We start from the raw sequence: 22,960 nt of genomic DNA, 5'->3' as shown, positions 1-22,960 counted from the left end.
CCTGTTTGGCTCTCTTTTGGCAGGAACATTTCGCCCCCGTCCACTAGAACCAGGAAAGGGCGAGAGAAACATCTGCAGATGTTTTTAAGGGGAAGCAGATCTATGAGCCCTCCCCTTTCATGTACTAACAAACAGCAGCTCAGTCTGTGAGAAAAACTCCAGCTCAACTCAAACACACAGAGCCCGATCCTGCTCTTGCTTACACCAGTGTAACCCCATTGATGTGCATGGCAGAATCCGGCTCCGAACATCCTGTTTCCCCCAGACATGTGTCTATAATTTCCTCCCTTCCAGAAAAATTCTTGGGAGACTTCCCCCCCCCGGAAAAAAAATGTTTAACATAATTAGAGCAGGATGACAGGGCTAGACCCTGGAGCTGGGCCAAAACCCGCAACCAAGCTCCCGGAAACGTTGGATTCCCATTCAGCAGCGTAGGCCCAGCATTACTAGACTTCAGGGAATCTCTGCCATAGGCCCACTAAGGAGTCAGCGCAGTCCAAAGGATAGTCAGAGACCTATGTTCTATTGGCCTGAAGAGTCACCACAGGCAAGTCATTGGGCCTCTCTGCCTCACTTTCCCCTGTTGTACAATGCTGCTGCTCATTTTCTTTCGTAAAGTGCTTGGAGCTGTACGGATGAAGGATGCTACCTACTAGGTAAATATTATTCTACTATTATGTGGCTTTTCTCAAGTCGCCGGCCAGATCCTCCAAGGTACGTAAGCATCGCTCTTGGTGGCCTGAGGCATTCTCAGCCCCAAGCTAGGTACCCAGGATCTCCGTACAATTCACAGGGCGAGTGAGGCTCCTCCAACAAGGATCCTCAGAAGCCAGCAAGCTGAGGGGGGTGCTGCCAAGGCTAGCCAGGCGGGAAATGCCAAGGACTGGGGCTCAGGTGCGTAGGCCGCTGGCCTGGTGTTCCAGGCTGATGGGCCAGAGATGGACACCTCCCTCAGCTGCAAACCTGCTCCTGGAGACAGGCCCCTGAGCCAGGTCAGTCGTCAAGGCAGCCCAGGCCCTAGCAGTCTGCTTCTCACACTCTCCCGTCCGCCCGACATTTCCCTGGGTGCTGGCGGTCTCTGTGCGGGTGACGTACTGCACCCCCTCATTATCAGCCCTCCTGCTGCGGGATCTGACAGGCGTCGGGCCTGAGGCAGACTCAGAACACACCTCTGGGGTCAGGCCCTGCTGGCGTGACAGGATCCCTGCTGGCGTGACGGGATCCCTGCCGGCGTGACGGGATCCCTGCCTGGTTTGAGAATCCTTTGGGCTTCCAAGGCTTTGGCCTGAGCTGGGCTCAGAGCAGCTCGTTCACTGGGAGGTGGCATCGGCAGCTTTGCCAATGCCAGCTGGTGGAAACTTAGGAGTCTTGGGGATTTAGGCACCTCCTGTGTTAGGTGGCAGCGAACGGCGGCTTTGGAAATGCCAGTAGCACTTAAATGGCAGACTCAGGCGCCTACAGAGGCAGAAAGGCACCTAAATACCTGTGTGGATCAGGGCCAGACCTGCTGTGTACCTCAGTTTCCCCATGACCAGGATACTTACCCTGCTTTGAGCTCGTCCGATGAAAAGTGCTGGGTACACTCTCACTAAGGGAGTATCGTTATAAATCTCCCTTCAGGAAGGACGTACAAAGAAAGGCAAGATGGTGGATTGTAGATCGCCAAGCCTGACCTGCAGAATTAAGCCTGCGATCAGCGAGACGCCGCTAGCAATGTTCTCCACTTACCCATGCAGTTTCTGCCATCTCCCCGATAGCCGACCGTGCACTCACAGGTGTAATCCAGGCCACTGCCCGGCTGGCACCGCGCTGTCGTGTCACACGCATGGGTGCCGTCGTAACAGGGGTTCACTGTGCTCAAGTCAGTGTCACCTAGATTGGCCAGAAAGCAAACGGCAAAGCTGGATGAGGCGCCACGGGACGAGTATGTATATTACAGGAGAAGCCAGAGAGATCAGAGCCCCGTTGTACTGGGCACTGCACAGGCACATAGCGAGAGAGCCCCTGCCCCAAAGGGAAGAAAGGGAAACAGAAGTGAGGTGACTTGCCCAAGGTCACCCAGCAGGGCAATGGCAGAGCTCGGAACAGACCCCAGCTCTCCTGACTCCCAAGTCCTGGGCCTTACCCACTAGCCCACACTGCCTTCCCAGGGCACACAGCCGTATTGCATGTACCAAGCAATGAAGATGCCGTTAGTGCAACTACAGCTTGCCCCTTGACCACCGTATTACTCGCACACAGAGCACAAGGGCGAAGTTCTCTAACCCACAAGGCAAGTCTGGCCTCGCATTCTGCTCTCCTTACATGTGCCAGCTGCAGAGAGGGGGAAGAACATCCCAGGGCACTGCGGCTCTGGAGGAGAACTGTGCCCTAGAGGTGCAGAAAGACCCAGGGAGTGAGTGAATGCACCTTGTCGGCTGGCACTTTCTAAAGCCAACCCATGTACAGCTGGTTACCCAAAATAAAGACAGAACTACAGTAACTGCTGCTGGGGATGCAGCCCCTGGCTAATTTAGGGCTGGATGCTGCTCTGTCCTGCATCCCAGATAGGAGGTGGGAGCCACCCCCTTAATCTGCTAGACGGGCTCCCCATATACGGGCCCCTCCTGCACGTGGCGCAGCTTTGGCTCCAGCCTGCCAACACAACAGCTGCGCCAGGCAGCATCCCCCACGGAGCAACCAGGGTGCAGAGTGCGACTTCAAAACAATCTACCCCCAGGCTGCTCCTATGTGCTGCCCCAGACACAGGCCCAGGCAAAGCCAGAACTGGCTCTTCATGTGCCCTATTTAGGGAAGTCAGAGAGAGACTGAATTCAGCTTTGGACTTTGTCTCTAGGTTAGAGAAACTACCTAAAACCTCTTAATTCACTGGCAAGATCAATTCAAAAGGTGAGGAGCCTGACCCAACACCTGGTGGAGTCCAAGGGGGTCTCTCCCATAGAGTCTGCATGGCTTCAGTGGATGCTGGATTGGGCCCTGGGGTAGAAATTTCAAAAGCACTTGAGTGATTTAGGATTCTAATTCCCATTTCCAATAGCACCTAGGTGGCTTAGGAGCCTACGTCTCAGGGAAGTCATTGATTTCAATGGGAGTTAGGTGCCTGAATGCCTTTGAGGATCTGGGCCTCGGTGACGTAGGTTGCTTTTGAAAACGTTTCCCTGGATCTGTTGCGAGTTTGCGATGAAATCGAGAATTGTTGGTTTAGGTTTCCTAGAAACAGCACCGAAAAACTCGACGAAAAGAATTTCCAAGATGGTAAAGTTCCACCAGCTTTAAACATAGATAGATCAGCCAGGACCAAACCCTGAAGTCTATAGTCAGTTTTTACACAAGCCAAACTCCCGTTGACCACACCTTAAGACATGAGTAAAGACTCGCCAGCTTTCAACCAAGATCGTAATTCGAACGATTTAGTCTCTTCTGCTGCTGCGTTTTCATGGGTTTTCCTGTTGGAAACTGGCATGATCTACATTGGCCCATCTGAAAACCAACTGGAAGAACAGCCCAATTTATAACATAATCAGCTAGAGGGAGCAGGTGTGATCTACACATCTGCCAGGTCCCAGAATACCCCTCTGGGTGATGAATGCAAACCACAAAATCATTTCAATGGCTGGAAGTTGAAACTAGACACATTCAGATGGGAAATAAGGCATATATTTTCCAGGGTGAGTAATTAACCAGGGGAACAATTTGCCAAGAGTCAGGGTGGATTCTCAATCGGTGACTATTTTTAAATCATGGTTGGCTGTTTTCCCAAAAGCTCTGCGGCAGGAATGATTCAGGGGCAGGTCTCTGGCCTGGGCTATACAGGAAGTTAGATTGAATGATCACAACGGTCCCGTCTGGCCTTGCACTCCATGAATCAGAGTCCGCAGGGCTGGATTGTATTTTCACCAGAAACCAATGCACGGGGGCTGGGAAAGAGCCATGACTTGCCCCACTCCCCATCAACCTGCACAGGAACCAGGGCCCTGCACAGGAACCAGGGCTGCTCTCCAACCAGGCTGTGATGGGTGACGCAGGAAACCCCATGGGGGAGCACTCCAGCATTTTACAGCCCCTTCCTCCCCAAGGCACATGCTCTGAGCCGGAGACAAGCTTGCCTGGCATGCAGGAGTGGCTTTAGCCCCAGAACTCCCACTAGCGCTGATGTGACTCCGGCAGCTCCAGCCCAGGATCCTATTGCTGAGAATGCATCGGACTGGCACCAGGACCGTTCCAGCCCAAGCCCCCCATGCACACGTTGCCTGGCTTTAGGGAGGTTGCCAGGGCTTCCGCTGGCCGTGGCCAGAGCACAGCTCTGCCTACAAATCGCAGCTGCTAACTCCAGCCCCAGGGCCAACCGTCCCCCAGCGCGGGACAGCGTGGATCCGGTTTTGCTTTGCCCTGCTGGCTGCGGAGTTCAGAGCTACCTATGGATCTGAATCTCCCCAAAGTTCTGGGGGGGCTGGGACCTGGGTCTTCACGCCCAGCTCTGTGATCAGCCCAGGCTATGCAGACTTGGCTGTGATCCTGGTGTAATTCGCTTGCCACAGGCCCCTGACATGGAGCCGTCCCTGAGACGCAGACTCTGAATCCCGCTGAGTCCCGGTTGTGCTCTCAAAAGGTTCTTCCTCTATCCAATTACTGCACTCGGCTAGCGTCCCCCTTTGGATCCTTTATGGCCTCTATTAAATGGCTTAATTTTCTGACCCCAAGAGCTGGAACTAATTTACTTGCTTAGGGTAGGAGGCTTTCGTTCAAGGCTTTTGTTTCTTAAGCAGAGCACATACACCCTGCACGCACCCTATCGCTTCACCCTTTAGCTCTCCACTCCCAGGTGATTGCCCCGAGCGAGAGTCAACATGCCCTTTAAATTCCACACAACATTCCCCGGGGTCAGGAAGGGAAGAGGAGGATCATTAGCTCTGGCTCCCAATTACTGATTCAGGAAGGACATGCCCCCTTTTACTCCATCCTCCTGGAAACAATGAGGTTCCCAGAAAGTGCAGGCAGCTGTGTTGTTCTACACGCATTCCACTTAGATAACAGCTCCTCGGGGACCAACAGGGAGATTGGGTTTCAGGCTCCACTCATAAGAAGACCCCTCTTCAGAGGAATAACCAGCTCTCTGCTCTGATGGTTGTGCGAGCGTCCCCAACCTAACCAACCAGACCACATGGCCTTAATCAGCTCTCTCCTCCCCACATTTACACTAGATCCACACTTCGGGCCTTGCGGCTTCTCTGTCCTTCTGCCACTGACGGTGATGTGCAACTCAACAGGTAACGATGCAGACACTGCCGGGGCCTGATCCAGTGCCCATGGAATCTTTCCACTGATGCCTGCAGGCCCCGGATGCACCCAGAACCACGCTCACTGCATGCATGGTACTACGAAATACACTCAGCACCACCTCTGTTCACCCCACTCCAGGAAATAAAAGTCTGCACAAGGAATGCAGCATCTGGCTCCAAATCTGATCCTGTACAGACATAATGAGAGCTTTTCTTCTTCTAGCTTTTCTTGAGCAACTCCTGTGCCAGTAGATTAGACAGTGATTACACACCCCCACACACATCCCGGTACACAGAACTCCCAGTAAAGTTTCACGTAGAATCTGCTTTGGCTGAAGAACAAAAATAATGAAGCAAGAACGTGAAATGTCCACCCCACTCTGATAACGTGCTGTCCTTATGCCGTGCAAGAAGGGACTGAAATGGCTAGATGGGTAACACATGGATGTCCCGGTGCCTTTTTGAATGAGGAGAAACCAAGTCCCTTTGAAGCTGTGTTGCCAACCTAGCCATTTCGTTCTCTAACACGGTCTGTTAGACACCACCATAGTAGAGTTGGGTGGAAAATTATCCATTTTTGCTTTTTACTTTTGTCTTAGAGCCAAAGCCTAATCTCGTGAAAGTTCACAAAGTCGGGGGAACGTTACCACTTTCTTGACTAAAGTTTTGAAGTTGCAGGAAGCAGCAGTGGCTGCTGGGAAATGGGGTTCATTGTATTTCAAATGATGGGTGGCTGTGACATCACTGGATATGCCAGCATGGAGACAGACCTCTGCCAAGAGAAGGCAGGGGGAGATGTGTGTTGGGGGGGGGGGCGGGGGAGGGTACGGTACTTGCTTTCCACCTGACCCGTCACTCAGTTTTTTCATGGCTGGGGACGGAGTTGCAAGTTGAAAAAACACACCAGACCCTGGAGTTTTGCCTTTCAGCACTGAGAATAAAACTCAGCACGAAGGAACACTTTGTGGTTATTCTGGGCCAGCTCTGCCCACCGCATAGATAGCTTTGTACTCTCCCTGCAGCAGAGGTTACAGTGGGAAAGAGCTGCCTAAAAACCAAACCAAATGTATCTCAAAGCACAGCATATGCCAGCCAGCGAAACCCCTGCTAGTACCCCACTCACTCAGACTAACAGCTTTCGCTGTGGGCCGAATCCTGAGCGGATGAGGTCCTGCAGGGATCTATCATAATGGCACATGCTTAGCAGGACAAAAAAAAAATCCAGTCTCTTCATAGTCATCTAACAGCAGTGGGAAAACTCCACCTGGGTGGAAATGAGGCAAAGCCAGAGAGGTCAGCAGTGTTTTGCCCATGTACATGTGGCCTAAATGAGCGCCACAGACATTTCCTACAGGGGTTGCTATTGGAGTGCGTACAAGCCTGCGTGTGCTCACAGGAACTGTATCATTTCACCAGCAGTTACACCCCGGGCCAGACTGCCACTTGGACCATGCACCTGAGCAGAGGAGGAAAAATTCCCCTTGCCCTCTCGCATGGGCTACCGAGACTTTTGGTCTGGGGCCACCGGAGTCAGCCGGTCATTCATAGAATATCAGGGTTGGAAGGGACCTCAAGAGGTCATCTAGTCCCACCCCCTGCTCAAAGTAGGACCAACCCCAACTAAATCATCCCAGCCAGGGCTTTGTCAAGCCGGGCCTTAAAAACCTCTAAGGATGGAGAGTCCACCACCTCCCTAGGTAACCCATTCCAGTGCTTCACCACCCTCCTAGAGCAGACGAAGAGAGAGCTTTGACCCCTGCCCAGCCCAGCCAAGCCACGGCAGGGGATGGTGCAATATACTGTCAGGAAATCACAACCCCCAGGGACCAAGGGGAAGGAGCGGAGGGTTGTGACTCAATGGCACAAAGCCTCCCAAATCTAGTCTCAGTGGTGCAGCTCACCACTCCACTCACAGCTGGGCCTGTAGTCACATTAGACTGACACTGATCTTCCCTCTCCTTGCCGCATGCTATTTTAGGCCACACTGAATGCAGGGGCGTTGCACCAGCAGGGAATTCGGCCCCTAGTTTCAACACGCTGACGAGTCGAGGATGACTCAGCAGAGCTCACCATCTCTGGAGCCAATCTGGTTGGTGATGGCGTAGCGCAGGACCCGTTCCTCGTCGTTGTACAAAGCGAAGATCCGATCCACGCTCAGCTGCTGGACGGCAGGAACGTCCCTGTGGTGGCGGGCGGGCGGGCAGTCGTGGAAGCTGATGTTCTGGTGCAGTCGGTAGGCAAAGGTCTGGTTGATACTCCCAAAGATGAGGGAATACTGCCGGTAAGCTGCGGAAGTCACGGCTGCAAAACAGCACCAGGGACCCTAGTCACACACGCATGTGGTAGCTTGATGAATTATTATTAGCAGTGCAGCAATGCTTAGCGGCTCGTATCAGGGATCCAGGCCCTGTTGGGCTGGGCACTTTCCAAGCCTGGCATCCCTGCTTCAAGGAGTAATGCAATAACAGGTGGACGAGCCCAAGCAATGGAGAAGAGGATATATGGAGATGTACCTGTCTCAGAGCTGGAAAGGACCCTGAAAGGTCATAGAGTCCAGCCCCCTGCCTTCACTAGCAGCACCAAGTACGGATTTTGCCCTAGATCCCTAAGTGGCCCCCTCAAGGATTAAACTTACGATGCTGGGTTTGGCAGGCCAATGCTCAAACCACTAAGCTATCCCTCCCCCACCAGTGAGCTATGAAGAAAGGAGTAAATACAACCGTGTTTTCACAGACTAATTCTGTGCATTGATGACCATGATACTTTCACTGGATGGTGATGTGAGCACTGGACTTGGGCCAGTGGTCTCTGGTTAGCCCTCAGCACTGCCATGCAGGAAATAGGGTGACCAGGTGCGAGGTTTTTGACACGGAAGTCCAGAAGAAAAGCGGATCTGACAGCATCCGGTCAGATCTACTGACTGGACGACCAAAGTCCAGTTGCTGTGGGTGGGGGCGGTGCCGGGTCACCACCCACGCCGGCCCCTACTCAACTGGAGCCGCTTCCTACCCGCATCAGGCGGCTGCAGCTCCCAGCCCCAGCTCCGCAGGAGGGTCCCTCCTGAACCAGGCCAGGGTGGGGAAGCCAGGAACAGCAGCGAGTGACAGGGGAAGGGGAAAAGAGGAGCGAATGGGGTTGCGGCCTTGGGCCAAAGGGGTGGGGCAGAAGTGGGGCCTCAAGGGGAAGAGGCAGGGCAGGAGAGATTCCAGCATGCTTGCAGGAGTGTCCGTTTTAAAATATTACGAAGTTTGGCAACCCTAGCAGGAAACCTAGTGATTTCACGATGAAGCAAGCATGCATAGCACGGGAGGGGATATGGGAGGGAGGCTTCCTATCGCTCAAGCGTGACTCCTGCAGCCACATTACAATGGCAGCCACGCCAATCTCAGACTACAAAAATCTGAGTCAGGGCTCAGATCTGGATTCCAAACACCCCCATATTCTGGACTGTTCAGTTCCTGGCTTTCGGCTGATCCCTTCACCGAGGCAGAGACCATCTGCAAAATTCAGGAGAGGATTTTGATCTGGGATTTGGACTCCATCTCTGCAGTCCAGCCCTTTTCGGCTGGGAGGACGTTATACGAGGCACAGAGTCCCAGAAATGCACCAAGTCCTTCTGCCTAGAAAAGGGAGGTGTCCCCAAAACAAAAGAGGAAGTGCGAGTCCTACAAGGAAGCAGTTTCTCTGCAGATAATGGTGGAAAATTTAAAAATGGCCACTGGTTACTTGAAAACCCCCGCAGAACCCTGCAGAATTCCAGTGTGCATAACACGCTGTGGGCAAACACCTCAGCCTGGCTAATGGCAGGCTATCAACATTTGCTCTGCAAAACAAAAACACACAATGAATGAGATTCTGGGCACCTTCAATCATACCTGAGTGAGAGTAGTGGTAAAGTTCCTTGTACGGTGCAATGTGGACAGTAAAGTCCTCCGGAATAAAAGGCACCTGGCCCTGAATATTTGTCTTAATGCTCAGGTAATTTTCTGGACCCAGGCCATCAGCTGTTTGAGTTATATGGACTCTCTCCTCTCCTGGGTAGAAGGTGACTTCCAAACTGTGGGTAAATTTAGCACCTACAATGAACAGGGAAGAAAAACCAAGCTCTGCTACAGCTGTTTTAATGGATAAACTAACAATCTTTTTCCCACTTAGATTATATTTGAGACAGATAACACAAGCTGATCGTTAGCCCAGAGCGGCACCAGAAAATACCAGTCAATAATACCAACCTTTTCTGAAGCCTTTGGATTCAAGAGGCTAGTTTAAAGATCTGCATGTGCTAATATCACACATGGCCAACCAAGCTGAGCACCACATCACATGGATCTACAAAGGGGAGACTAATCATCCATGTCATTACCCAGCACGGAATAGGTCAACACTGCTAGTCGCTTAGATTCCAAACCCGAGTTCGCACTGCACGTTCACAAGTACTGACCGGATTTTTTGGCAATAACGTTTTGAGTGTAAAGGCTGGGCCAATGCTGGCGTAATGGGATCACATGGGGATGGAGATTCTGCACGGTGTTTTAGCTTCCAAGTCTGTGGGGCCCAGGAGCACCCGGAGACAGCACACTTACGCCCCAGTCCTCGGAGATATCGTGGTGCCTACCTCCCACTGGCTATAGGCCTTCGTCTCAAGAGGGGAAAATGTCTCTTGCTCGTGTAGGGAACCCTCTGGCCTTTCAGGAGAGCTCCAGAGAAGACCAGCCAGAGGACAGTGAGCGTCACAGAAGGGGAATAAAAGGGAGGAATGGGGGTTAGGGTGCTCAAGGCTGAAAGGCACCAGGTGCAAGGAGAGGAGGGGAAATTTAATGAGGTACGTAGCCATTACACAAGACAACCTGTTCATACCCCTGTCATAGGGCTGGTTTGCCCTTACGGGCCAGAGGCCTAGCCAGGCCTGATTACACCTGGGTTGGCTCAGGTGGTCCCACCGGAAGGGCAGCAGGAAGCTGCCGTGATGGGGGTCGTGAGAGTTGCTGAGAGCACCAGGGGCAGGGGGCCTGGCCGTGAGCGGGGCCAGCGCCTCAGGCCAGCAGGGGAATTGTGATGGTGTCGGTTGCAGTTCTGGTTTGCCATGGGGCAAAGGAAAGAAAAGCGTGGCCAGGAGGGCCTGGGAGAGGGGAATGTAACGGGAGAGCCCTGAAGAGGGGAGAAATTGTTAGCAGGGCACCACAGAAGCACCCCTGGCCAGGAAGGGGGGCACGGCAAGCAGGCAGCTGCCTGCCACGATCCCCCAGAATAACTCATTTCCTCCATCAATAGAACCGGCCCCATAACTTTGGAGATTCAGAAGGTGAAAACAAGCAGGACCTCAGACGACACTGGGCGTTCATGACAATTAGCTGTTCCATCCCACCCCTCTCACTCCTCGAGAGCCCCTCAAAGTCAACGGGAGATGCTCCCCTGGGAGTCAGTGGGCCCTGGCTCATGCCCTGTTTGCACTGCGTACTCAAACGTGATGCATTCCACTTACCAGTGACACTAAAGCCGTTCTCGTAGCCTGGTTTTTCCAGAGCAAAAAGCCACCCGAAGAGACCTCCGATTGGAGTCAGCGGAATGAGCGCCCGAGCTGCCGGCTGAGGTATATGGCTAATGGCAGTGTAGGCTCTCCCATCATTTCCAACTATGTATGCATGTAAGTCAACAGCACTAAAATGCACTGGCGTTTGTCCCACCAGGAGAGTCCCACTTACTTTACCGTTGAGACGGTGAGCAGCCCCTGGGAAGAGGACAGAACACCTTGGATCAGTCTCAAAGAACAAGTCAATGCCAGAAGCTCTGAAGCCTGCAAACACCCACTACAATTTACCTTCTGGCAAGCAGTGTCTGCCGTTCCCATAGAACTTGGCCTGGCAGTGGCAGCAGAAGCCGGTGGCATAGTCCGTGCAGAAGGCATGCTGGGAGCACTGGCTGCGGTTCCGGTCACAGGTTTCCTTGCTGGCAGTATTGTACGTGAACCCTAAATCCAATGCACAGGTTAGCGCGTAGTAAGGAACCAGGCCTTAGCACATCACCAGCTGCACAGCACTCTACTAGCGAAGCTGTACAAAGCCAAACAAAAACCTTCAGATTTTAAAGGAAACCTGACAACATCTGCCATCACGCTGTCATTGTCTGGAGTGGGAAAACACAGCTGTCCCTTCAAGGTGGGTGGGATTCTGAGCAGACAAAGCTCTCACGGACTCCAAAGGGAATTTAGCCTGCAGCAGGACTGCAGGCTTGGGGCCTGTGTCTTAAACACGTTTTCCACTGGTGAAAACACACTAGGTGTTCCACTGGTAAACAAGACAATAGGTGCAGACACAGCCAGTATGTTCCACTGTTCCCCAGTTCTACCCAGGGGCCAGGCATGTAGTAGTGGAAAAATCCATCCCAAGGAGAACTGCAGCAGTACAGGAAACCTGCAGACTCTATTCCACCAGGGGATCTGCAGCCAGCCAGTATCCCCCATCCACAGGGGTGAATTCCCCCCGCCACAGACTTGGGGTGGGATGGGTGACTGTGAATGATTAAACCCAGCACCTCCACTGGCCATTCTCAAGGGTACACATGGGGAGATGTTCTTAATTAGCACCCTGTACTGTCGGAAAGGACAGTTGTAAAATTCACGTAGGCTGGGAGGTTCCCAGGGGCTTAGGAAGTTAGGCACCCAACCCCAACTGAAGATCAAAGGGATTTTAGCACCCAACTCCTTCGCCCCATCTGAAAACTCCAGCCGGAATCCCTCCTAGGTAGTGAGAGACACAGTCATCATTGCATGGGCCCAGGGCAGACTGTGAACCCATTTCAGATGCCACCATTCACTAGAGTGAAGCGGCTTACAAAGCTGCAGCCTTCGTGGGAATTGCCATAAACGAGCCGAAGTCCTTGAGTTCAGTGCAATCACCCCTGGGGGGAGTTTGGCCCAGTGTACATGCGCACGCAACTACCGCCTGCCTAGGTGCTCTCAAGCATTTGCCTTGGTAAGGACCAGTTCCTAACTGCCCGTTGTTGCAATGGCTGAAAGGTTCAATTTCTGGATTTTCTTGCTTTTCACTTTCCTGGGCAGCCTTTTCCTCATGCAGCTTGTATTTCTCAGCAAATAGCCGGGCTACAATACTTTAGCCGGCAGCTGTTAAACATCATGCCTCATGCTTCAGAAAGCCTGGAATCCCCAGCCCAGCTCTTTCTCTCTCTGCACATTAACAACAACTCCTTACTCTCGTTCCCTGTCACTCACCTCCTCACGACTCAGGAGGAGGTCTGGCAGAGTTCCCCATGGCTTGTGCCAGCTGTCATAGGCACAGCCAAGCACAGTGGGCCAGCCAATGCAAGCCTCTCACACAAAGACGCTACCTCCCTCTGACTTACCTTCTCCCACATTCCCTCCCACCTTCCCCAACATAGGACCAAGGGATTCAGCCCAGTTACCATGTCCTTAAAACATCTCCAAAACTCTCTGATAATCTCGCCACCTCCACTTGGTCCTCGTGGAGTATGAACTGAAGCAGAAGTAAGCTTGGAGTTCGCTCTGTTCTGGATCACCTAATCCCCCTAAGAGTTCCCACAGCTCTCCTGCCTTTTGGGAGCTGGGGTGGCCCCTCACACGCTTGTTGCGGGAAGTTAAACAGTAAGATTTCTGAATATTACAAGCACGTGTAAAATGTGTCGTCCCAGCAGTTAGTTCCCTGCGGTGGAGAAATCACTCTTGCCCAAAGCCAGCGTAGGGTTAGGCATTGACCCCCCTCCCAAAATAACGATGTCCCTGCCACTGTATTCTCTGTACTTCCCCACTCCAAACCTTAAGCTAAATCCCGCTTCCCATTAATGTAGCTGAATTCCTGCTCTAGTTAAGGGTATCAGAATCTGACCTTGTGTCACTGCTTTCAGTTCACACTGCTGGGACGAAGATCATTTATTGCTCAGTGGATACGAGATTTTAAGTTCTGCGGGACATGGCCAAGTTCAGTCACTAACTATGGACCACACCCTCAGCTGGTGTGAACTGGTGTCACTCCCCAGACTCCAGTGGAAGTCCAGCTGGCTTCAATGCAATTGATGCCAGTTTACGCTAGTGAAGGTTCTGGCTCGATGGATCTTCATTTCATTCATTTCCTAATCAACAAACAGGACTTTCTGGTGAAGAGTGCTTTAAATGCTGTTAGCTACAAAGAAATCCAACAGCTGGAAATCAGTTACAGACACTTTGGGTTCATGTCACTTACCCTCCCGGTTAAAGTTGCTGTCTTCATCCACACCAACTACCTGCCTCCCACGATTAAAGGAAGGGGAGTTCTCTGGGTAGCCCTGACGCATGACCTCCCGCTGTGGGTAGACTGGAAAGATATCCGTCTCAGACAGTATAGTATCACTGTCTGGGTAGGGCTGGACATCGTCCTGCTCAGGGTTTGCTGGCAGCCCCTGGGTCGTTAGCTCCAGCAGGCTGTCCTTGGTCTTTAGTGAGGATGGGTTTCTGATTCCTGTTTCTTGGGAGGACTCCACTTCATCTTCCAATGTAGGAGGCACCTGGGATGGCCCTTCCTTCGTCCCATGCATTTCAGGATAGGCCGGCCGACGGCTGGACACCGGATACGGCAACGTGGATTCCAGCTCCGAATCCAGCCTGGCACCGGAGCGTCTTGGCTCGCTGTACAAAACATCAAGTCTTGTGTAAACATCAGGCATCAGCTCAGTCGGGTACTCAATGTCATCTTCTTCGTTCTCGTCGTAAAAGGGCTCAGCATAGTCTATGCCCTCATCAGGATAGTCAGCGTCCAGGACATTCTGCTCCAAGGTGGTGCTGCTGAGCGTGCTCTCCAGAGGTTGCTGGGAATTCCCCATGGAAGGCTTTTCGCCAAGTCCAGCTGGCATGATGTTGTCCAGCGGGGAGGTGCTGCCAATGTGGAAGGCCCATACGCCAGGAATCCCAGAGTTGCTTGTTCTAGATACAAATTACAAACAGTTACATGCAACTACTATTTACAGCTGCTTACAAGACAGAGCGTCCCATCCAGCAGCTCCTGCTCAGACAAAATCTCCCACTGTGCTCGATGGCAGATTTGCCTGAGGACCGACTGCACAATTGGAGATACTGGTCGAAATGGTCAGATATGGCTAGTGATTGGGGGCGAGGGGGCGGCAAACACCTGAAGCACCTTAAAGGGGCCTGATTTTCAGAAAGTGCTTACTACTCCCCTCTGAAAAAACGGACCCCTTCAATAATAATACCTAGCCCTTACCTAGCTCTTGTCATGGGTAGATCTCCAAGTACTTTACAAAGGGGGATCAGTATCATTATCCCCATTTTATAGATGGGGAAAACTGAGGCACAGAGCGGGGCAGTGACTTGCCCAAGGTCACCCCGCATGCCAGTGGCCAAGCCAGGTCTCCTGAGTGCAATATTCTACCCACTACACTGCCTCTCTTATGGGGCCTCAAATTGGAATCGCTCGTCCCATTTGAAAATTTCAGCAATGATCTTTCTGGCACAGAAGAGGGTCAATATTTTATGTCAGGAGGAAAAATCAAAGGTTATTTCTTAGAAAATCTCAATCTATATATGTTTTCACAGCTGTTTTTTAATTCGATTTGATGAGTTCTACGCAGCCTGCTATTTGAGCTGCGCCAGGCCTAAATAGGCACTAGTGCCTTGTGGGAAAAAAAAGTTTCTTTAGAAACAGTTGTGCCTTTATGTCACATTTTCTGCATTTTTTTTCTTCCCTTGTTCTTTATGGCTGAGCTCAGCTGCATGCAGGAGAACAGCTGGTACTTGAGAACAGTGATAATGTACAGAACGGCTGCCATTTCACAAGCTCAATGGCTCCCATTGTTTGGATGAAATCCCCCTTCTACGCAGAAGGCCAATACAAGGCCTATCTGACACTTAAGGACCTTATAAGCCCTGTTTTGAAGGCTTCCCCAGTGTTCTGCCTCTCTGTACATGGGTGAGTTTCAGCCCTACTGAAGTCTTTAACAGGTTGGTGACATCACGATCACTTCCATGGCAACCAATTCTGATGTTTCCAGCTCTTTAACTTTCTCCGAATTCATAGACTTCTAGACACCTAGGGCTAAAAGGGAGCTCCAGAGGTCATCTAGCCCACCCCATGTGCTGACGCAGAAGGACGGACACCTCAACAAGCCCTGCCAGGTATTTGTCTAACCTGTTCTTGAAAACCTCCAATGACGGTGTTTCTACAACCTGCCTTGGTAACCTATCCTAGTGCTTAACTAGCCTTATAGTTAGAAAGTTTTTCCTTAATATCTAACTTGAGTTTCCCTGGCTGCAACATGAACAGATCACTTCTTGTCCTCCCCTTGGAGGACATGGAAAACAACTGATCACCTAAGTTCCCTGTAAGCTGCACGGCCGTGCAGCAGCCTATTTAGCGCCACGCAGGCGCTCAAGGACCCCAGCCGGACCTGCCATGGCCGGGAGAGGGGCGCCCCTTCCCCTGCCCCCAACTGGCCGCGGCGCCCCTCACCCGGCCCCACTCAGCCTGCAGCCTGGACCTGCTGCGGCTGGGGCAGTACAGCTGGAGCGACCCGGACCCAGCCGCGGCCAGATCGGGCCCAGCCGCAGCCGGAGCAGTGCGGCGCGGGTGTTGCTGCAGGGAGAGAGTGCTGTGGGGGGTGGGGGGGAGTCCTCTCTCCCTGCGGTAGCCCCAGAGCACCCTCCTGCACCCCAAACCCCTCATTCCTGGCCCCACCCCAGAGCCCACATCCCTGTGCCCCAACCCTCTGCCCCAGCCCTGAGCCTCACTCCCACACACTGAACCCCTCGTTCCCACCCTCACCACATGAATTTTGTTATGTGCACCAATATGAAGGTGTGTGTCATATTAGTGCACATAACAAAATTCATTCTGCATATGGGTGGGAAAAATTAGAGGTAACCCTGCTGATCACCCTCCTCTTTATAACCACCTTTGACAAAGCTGAAGACAGAGAGCATGTCACTATAACAACAGCCTGTTCCGCAAAATCTGGACTGTGTTCTACCTCACCAAAAGCGCTGAGGAGCATTGGCAAGAACAGATGAAACCCTGGAGGTGCCGAAGTCAACGGCAAATCTCCCATTGACTTCAGTGGAGCCAGGGCTTCACCCAACATATGGGCTTGACCGATGTCAATACACAACCCATCCAGCCTGCTTGTTTTCATACTTCCCATGTCTTAGTGGCACCTATTACATCCTCCAAGCCAGCCAGCTTATCAAGTGATCCATCCCCTGTCGCCTAGTTCCAGCTTCTGGGAAACGGAGGCTAGAGACACCACCCTGGCCAACAGTCATTGATGGACCTATCCTCCAGGAACTTACCTAATTCTTTTTTGAACCCTGTTATACTCTTGGCATTCTCAACATCCTCTGGCAAGGAGTTCCACAGGTTGACTGTTGTGTGATGAAATACTTCCTTTTGTTTGTTTTAAACCTGCTGCCTATTAATTTCATTTGATGACCCCTAGTTCTTGTGTTACGAGAAGGAGCAAATAACACTGATTTAGCTAGTCTGGTGGTCCTCAAGCTTTTTACCTCGCAACCCCCAAAGCCCTGTCCACACCCTCCCCCTCACGGCCAGGAGTGAGGCCACGGCTCCGGGAGGAGGGGAACACGGATGGGGTAAGAGGATGAAGGCTGAGGGCACAGCTGGGGCAGAAGCAACACCTCGGCTAGGACCAAGGCTGACCTCCGGAACCCAAAGAGTGGGACCAGCAGCTGGGGCCGGGGCCAGGAGCAGAGCTGGGTGATGCTCCCTCCCCGCCCCGCATGAGGGCTGGCCCAGGCTCCAGCCACGCCCCCTGAATGTTCTTCCGCACCCCTCTCAGGGGGACCTCTGAGCTAGTCAATACCTCATTGCCGTAACGGGGGTAAGTAAACTGTAGGAAACCATCAACCAAGGCAATGGGATTAGCACGCGTTTCTGCATACCAGATTCCCAGGCAATCTCTGCTTTTAGCTCTGACAGATCCAGCAACTGGCATTGCAGCAGCCTGGGGTTGTATCTGATGAAAGAGCCGCGTTATAGAGACATGCTGTTCAATGCGCTCCCATCCATGCTACTTACTGGTAGAGATTTTTCACAGACTGCTCGCTGCCAGTGAGAGTGTAATACGGCCCTTCTCTCTTTAGGTAATCAGTTTCGCCTCTGCTGAAACCCACTCTGGCTGGCAGCTCCAGCTGGACGTTGTAAGACTCCTTGGGCCGAGTCCCAAAGAACTGAAGGCCGTCATCGGGATAAAGGAAAAGTGCATAGCTGTCGGAGTCATCGTAGGCTAAGACTGCCTGGAAGGTGTTCAGCTGCAGAAGAAAGCAACATCACAAATGTACGGGAGACTTGTTAAACAGAGGAGGCTTGGATGCGAGAGTCACCGTGAAAGAAAGCCGTGGAATGAGGGACACAAACTGACCTCAGCAGCATGGGACTTTGGTTCTGATGCAATTAGTTCACAGCAATTCAAAATAAGGGTGAATCAAGGGGGTTTGGAACTCTGGGACCAGACTGGGTGACATCTTCTGTGATGAAAACGTGAGAGAGAGGGACAACGGCTAGGATTCTGCAGGAGAGTGATACCTCTGAAATTCTCTGAGAACTGGGCATCTCATTCCCTTGGATAATCCCACTCAACATGCTTAGCCAGAAAATCTGTCAACAGTAACCCTCTCTTATCCCCTTCCCCCTGTATGTCCAGCATTAGAATTATTATAACCCTCCACACCTCATTCATTGAAGGGAGAATTATTACAACCAGCGCCTTTGAATACTAGGAAAATAATTTAGTGTCACAATCTTGCATGTGTTGCAAAATGATCCATAAGTGTGATATGTTCTGGGTGTTCAAAACAGGAAAGGGGGGAATCGTCTCCCTGTTTCTCTCTCTCTCTCTGACACACACACACACACACACACACACACACACACACACACACACACACACACACACACACACACACACACACACACTAGCATTCAAGAGAAGAGAATGAGGCACCGGAATATTCGCAGGAACTACAAAAAAACGTGCTATCTGGAACTTTTACCCTGAAGAGAAACCTTCTAGCATATCATAGGAAATTCCAGTTCCAATTTTTTCACATGGCATGTGTTGCTAGAACTGCTGTTAGCAACCCCAGTACTGTAGGAAGGAACAAATGCAGTGTGTGCCTTCCATTTTTCATGGGATTTGTGTTTGACTGAATTCTAACATGGAATTCTTGCCTCAGCTCGCACAGGAAAGCAGCCAGAGATCGATAGAGGCTCAAGAAGAACCAAAACCGTTCCACATTCTGCATTCATTATTTTGTATGGAAGAGAGTTGGCTCATTGGCTTAATGGGATGTGGTTTAAATTTGGCTTAATGAGCTTTTTGTGCAAATGGTCCACTTCAAACAAGGAGAGAATGATGAGTTCACACCACAATGATCCCATCATGAGGTATTTCCACTGTTTGGAAATCCAGGCACAAACTTCTACAGTATTGCCCACCAGCCAGTCAGACCATGAGACTCACCATCTGTCCATAGATTAATCCTCCGTCTCCAGACGTGTTACGTGTGAAAAAAATTTTGCCAGCCCCAGTCCCAGTCCCCAGAGAGCAATACAACCCAGCTGGCAATCTCTGGGCAGGACAGTAGAGGACCAAACAAGGGCAGGAGAACAGGGCTGCAGTCAGGAACAGAGATCATTCACCAGACCGTGTGGGGACTGTGGTTTCCACAGCTCTTTCTCCCATTACCCACCTGCCTTTCATGCTGATCTGATGATCAGACATAAACAACCCTCCCAAGACTGTCAGCATCCTTGCTGGGGTGGCGGGAAACCATGTTACATAAACAGGGGCTGTGTAGGAATTAGTGATGACGAACACGACATCCTCGCTGATCCCCACCAAGTGGTGATGACTCCAGCTTCTGTCCGACTGAGATGGGGCAAGAGAGACACCTGAATTTGCCACTGTGAGCCCCGTGAAGTCTTTTTGAGCATCCTCCAGCAAGACACATTATTATTAACGTGAGGCTAAATTCTGCTCTCATTTATACCTGGAGTCTCTATCTCAAGTCTCTATATAGCTATATCTCTAGTCATTGAATCATAGAAATGTAGGGCTGGAAGGGATCTCAAGAGGGGGGCGAGGCCTATATGCTGAGACAGAGTTAAATATACCCAGACCAGGGGTTCTCAAGACAAAATTTTTGGTGGTCTCAGAGTGCAGCCATCAATTCTTGCTGGTGGCCGCTCTCACACTTTTTCCTAAGATATTTAATCTGCTTTAGGAAAAACATATAAATATGCACATAGACATGTCCAAATCATTGTAAATTATATATGGCTAGCTAGGAAATCTGCTGTGAAAAGAGATCCTTGTATGTTTGTTAATATCACTTTTCACAGTAGACTTACTCAGCCCTGGCAAGCCTGGGGACAAATTCAACCCTGGATAAGGGTCAGGGAGGCAGTGAGGGTTGGGGATGACAGGGTGGGTGGGTGGCCAGGGGAGGCCAGAGCCTGAAGCCCTGTGGCCAGATCCCAAAGCCCCATGGCTGGGGAATGGAGCTCAGGGACAGAGCCTGAAGTCCTGCAGCTGGAGCCCAGGGCCTGCTGCCACGCAGCTGGAGCCCAGGGCTGGAACCTGAACCCCCGCGGCCAGAGCCTGCCTCCTCCCCAGGGCTGAAGCCCAATGCCTTAGCTCCACCACCTCTGGGGCGGTGGGGAACTCACTGGCTGCCTGCTCCGCTAGTGTTGTGTCCCAGGTGTCTCCTCAGCGGGGCAGGGTCCAACCCCTGCTGACTGCCCCAGCAACAGCAACCAAGGCCAAGGCAGTGCATCCAGGAGCAGGGAGAGGCCTCTACTTTGCCACGTCTCCCCCCCATCACGGTCCAGGAGATTGTGGCCAGAAGAAAAGCCCTTGGTGGCTGCATGCGGCCACAGTAGCCACATTTGAGAAACGTGACCCCTCCAAGGATGGGGATTCCACAACCTCCTTAGGCGCCTGTTCCTGTGCTTAACTACCCTTAGCGTTAGAAAGCCTTTCCGAATATCTAACCTCAATCTTCCTTGCTGCAGATTAAGCCACTTCTTGTCCTGCCAGATGGACATGGAGAACAACTGACACTGTCCTCTTTATAACAACCTTGGACATATCTGAGGACTGATATCATTTCCCCCCCTCAGCCTTCTCTGCTCTAAATAAACATGTCCAGCTCTTTCAACCTTTCCTCAGAGGTCAGGTTCTGTAAACCTCCTCTCCTTTCTTCTGCTCTCCTCTGGACTCTCTCCAATTTGTTTGCGTCTTTCTTCAAGTGTGTTGTCCAAAACTGGACATGGAACTCCAGCGGTGGCCTCACCAGCGCTGAGTGGAGGGCAACCATTAACTCCTGTATCGTCCATATGATGCTATTGACTTTAGTGGAGCTACTTCAAATATACAATAGGATCAAGTGAGATCAGAACCCATTCCAAAACCCTGAGATTGTCACTTTATGATCACTTAGGCTATGTCTATGTAACCCACACACCTTCTAGGGGTGGTGCTCTGTCCCATCTTGTGGCACCAAGTCAACATAGAGCGAGATTAACGAGCCTGCTCTACAGCCTTAGATAAGAGCAATATGGCTCTTAGCTCACCCCGTAGAGGCTCATGCACCAAGCTCCAAAAGTCCCAGGGTCTGTCGGCGTTACATCTACACTAGCAGTGCTTTACCAGCTTACTATACTCCCAGTGTGGACGCAGCTATACTAGCAAAGCCAGTTTGTCTGAGTATTGTAAAACCCCTATACTGGTAAAAGTGCAAGTTTTGCAGCTCTATCTACATTGTGCTGGCACAGCTCTGTTGGTCGGGGATCACACCTCTTTGCACCCCGACTGACACAGCTATGCCTGCAGAAGGCTGTAGTGTAGACATGGCTGGCTGTAGCCCTTGTCTACACATAGCTTTTGTACCATTATCAATGTGAATTTTTCCCCCCCAATACAGTTCTATCGGTGCAACCCCACATGTGGACATAATTATATCCGTATAAAGATGCCTTGTACCAGTGTCACTTATCCCTCCTCCCAGTCACTGTATGATATCCCAGAATAAACACATTTATCCTGGCATAACTGTCCCAACACCAGTGGCTTGGTACGATGTGTGTGTGTGTAGACAAGGCCCAATGCACGGGAAAGCAAGCTGCTAATTCCTCAGAAGGTGAATCAATATACCACGTCTCCTTGGAGCAGATGTACCTTGTAACCAGCACCAGGCCAGATGGCTGACCCACGTAAATGGCATTGCTCCAGTGAAGCCAGGAGACCTGTGCCAATTTACACCAGCATTGTCTAAAAATTAGTTATAAGCAGGAATTTTTGGACTGACCAAGGAGCGGCTCCAGTTAGCGAAGCTCATAGGGCGTCCCAAAATTAAAAGAGGTCTCCAGTCCATTGTCCTTGGGTGAAATTCACCCTGGGCAGCCACCCAGCACATCCACCTCCCTACCTATGACTGCAAGACCCTCGTCACGAGAGTATCTGAGGGCTTCACCAACACTATTTGATTTCATCCTCAGTCTCCATTTGAGGTGCTATTAGTCCCATGGGAAACTGACGCCCGGGGCGGATTAAAGGACTTGCCCGAGGTCATACAGGAATCCTGTGATTCAGTCAGGAACTAAGCCTCGAGTGTGAGTTCACGGCCCTATCCCCATCCTTCCTCCTCAAAATAAGTGCTGAGCAGGTCTTGGGCTGGCCCTCTGCACAGGGGTGAATTCACCACTTATGGGCCGATCAGCCACATAACAAGCACTGCATTGTTTCACTTGCATGGCTCCAGGATGAGACATTCATCTGCTTCAACGCTGTCCTAAACAAATTCCACTTCCCTTCCTTCCTCCCCACAGGCTCCCAGCGAGTTATTTCCCTGCAATGGGGCTCTTCCATCATTTTTCTCTACTTTATCTTCCTGGCTCTTCACCCCAGCTCTTCTTTTCCTGAGCACACAAGAAACTCTTCCAAAACATCTGATTTTTCCTTCACAACCAAGGGACTTTTATCCTTCCCGATCCTTCTGTCTTCACATAATCTCCCAAACTCTCTCTCCCAACTGAGCACCAAGTCCTGGCTTCACATCAACACCCTTGGTTAGAAGAACATCAGGAGAATAGAGAGAAAACATATCATTGGCCACATTCTGGACTCCATTACGTTGCTAGCTCAGTGGATCTACTCTGGGAGAACTGAGGGCAGAAGCAAACCCCCTAGTACAATATCATCAGAACCTGTATAAAACTGCTGCCTCAATTACCAAAGTGTGCTGCTACCAGGTGGGCATTTCGAGAGGTCCTGAAAATTTGGGGTGAAATCCTGGCACCAGTGAAACCAATGGGAGCTTTGTCATTGACTTCAGCAAAGCCAGGACGTCACCCTTAATCAGGCGCATGTTTCCTCTGAATGTTCTGCAGAGCGTTCACTATCGACAGGCGTTCACAGCTAGCCCCTTGCAGAGTAACTAGTCTCAACTCATCCTGAGTGAGTTACCTTACAGGACAACCAATCTACACCCCTGATCTGCTGAACAGCTCTGGACTTGCCTTTGAACTTTGCCCCTAGTTTAAAGGAATCTTTGTACTGCATTCTGAGTAATCCCCAAACACGATTATCCTGTATCTCACACCAGCTCTCTCGTGGCTGAAACTCAATTGACTGCTTTGGAGTGC

The 22,960-nt window shown here is 51.4% G+C and overlaps 1 protein-coding gene across 1 annotated transcript in view; it reads right to left on the bottom strand.

Annotated features, from left to right (window-relative positions):
* The window catches only part of NID2 (nidogen 2), a 50,367-nt gene that overhangs the window by 17,224 nt on the left and 10,183 nt on the right, over positions 1-22,960 (bottom strand). The window contains exons 3-9 of the mRNA XM_032765934.2: positions 17,333-17,565; positions 13,493-14,208; positions 11,098-11,247; positions 10,762-11,007; positions 9,155-9,355; positions 7,350-7,580; positions 1,729-1,872 (exon numbers count right to left, since the gene is read on the bottom strand). Of these exons, the coding sequence (XP_032621825.2) occupies positions 1,729-1,872; positions 7,350-7,580; positions 9,155-9,355; positions 10,762-11,007; positions 11,098-11,247; positions 13,493-14,208; positions 17,333-17,565 (1,921 nt within the window). The remainder of the gene's footprint in view (positions 1-1,728; positions 1,873-7,349; positions 7,581-9,154; positions 9,356-10,761; positions 11,008-11,097; positions 11,248-13,492; positions 14,209-17,332; positions 17,566-22,960) is intronic.

This window comes from Chelonoidis abingdonii, chromosome 4 (genome assembly GCF_003597395.2).
Source record: "Chelonoidis abingdonii isolate Lonesome George chromosome 4, CheloAbing_2.0, whole genome shotgun sequence".
In the NCBI taxonomy this organism is placed as follows: Eukaryota; Metazoa; Chordata; order Testudines; family Testudinidae; genus Chelonoidis; species Chelonoidis abingdonii.
This window is presented reverse-complemented; position numbering and strand designations above follow the sequence as displayed.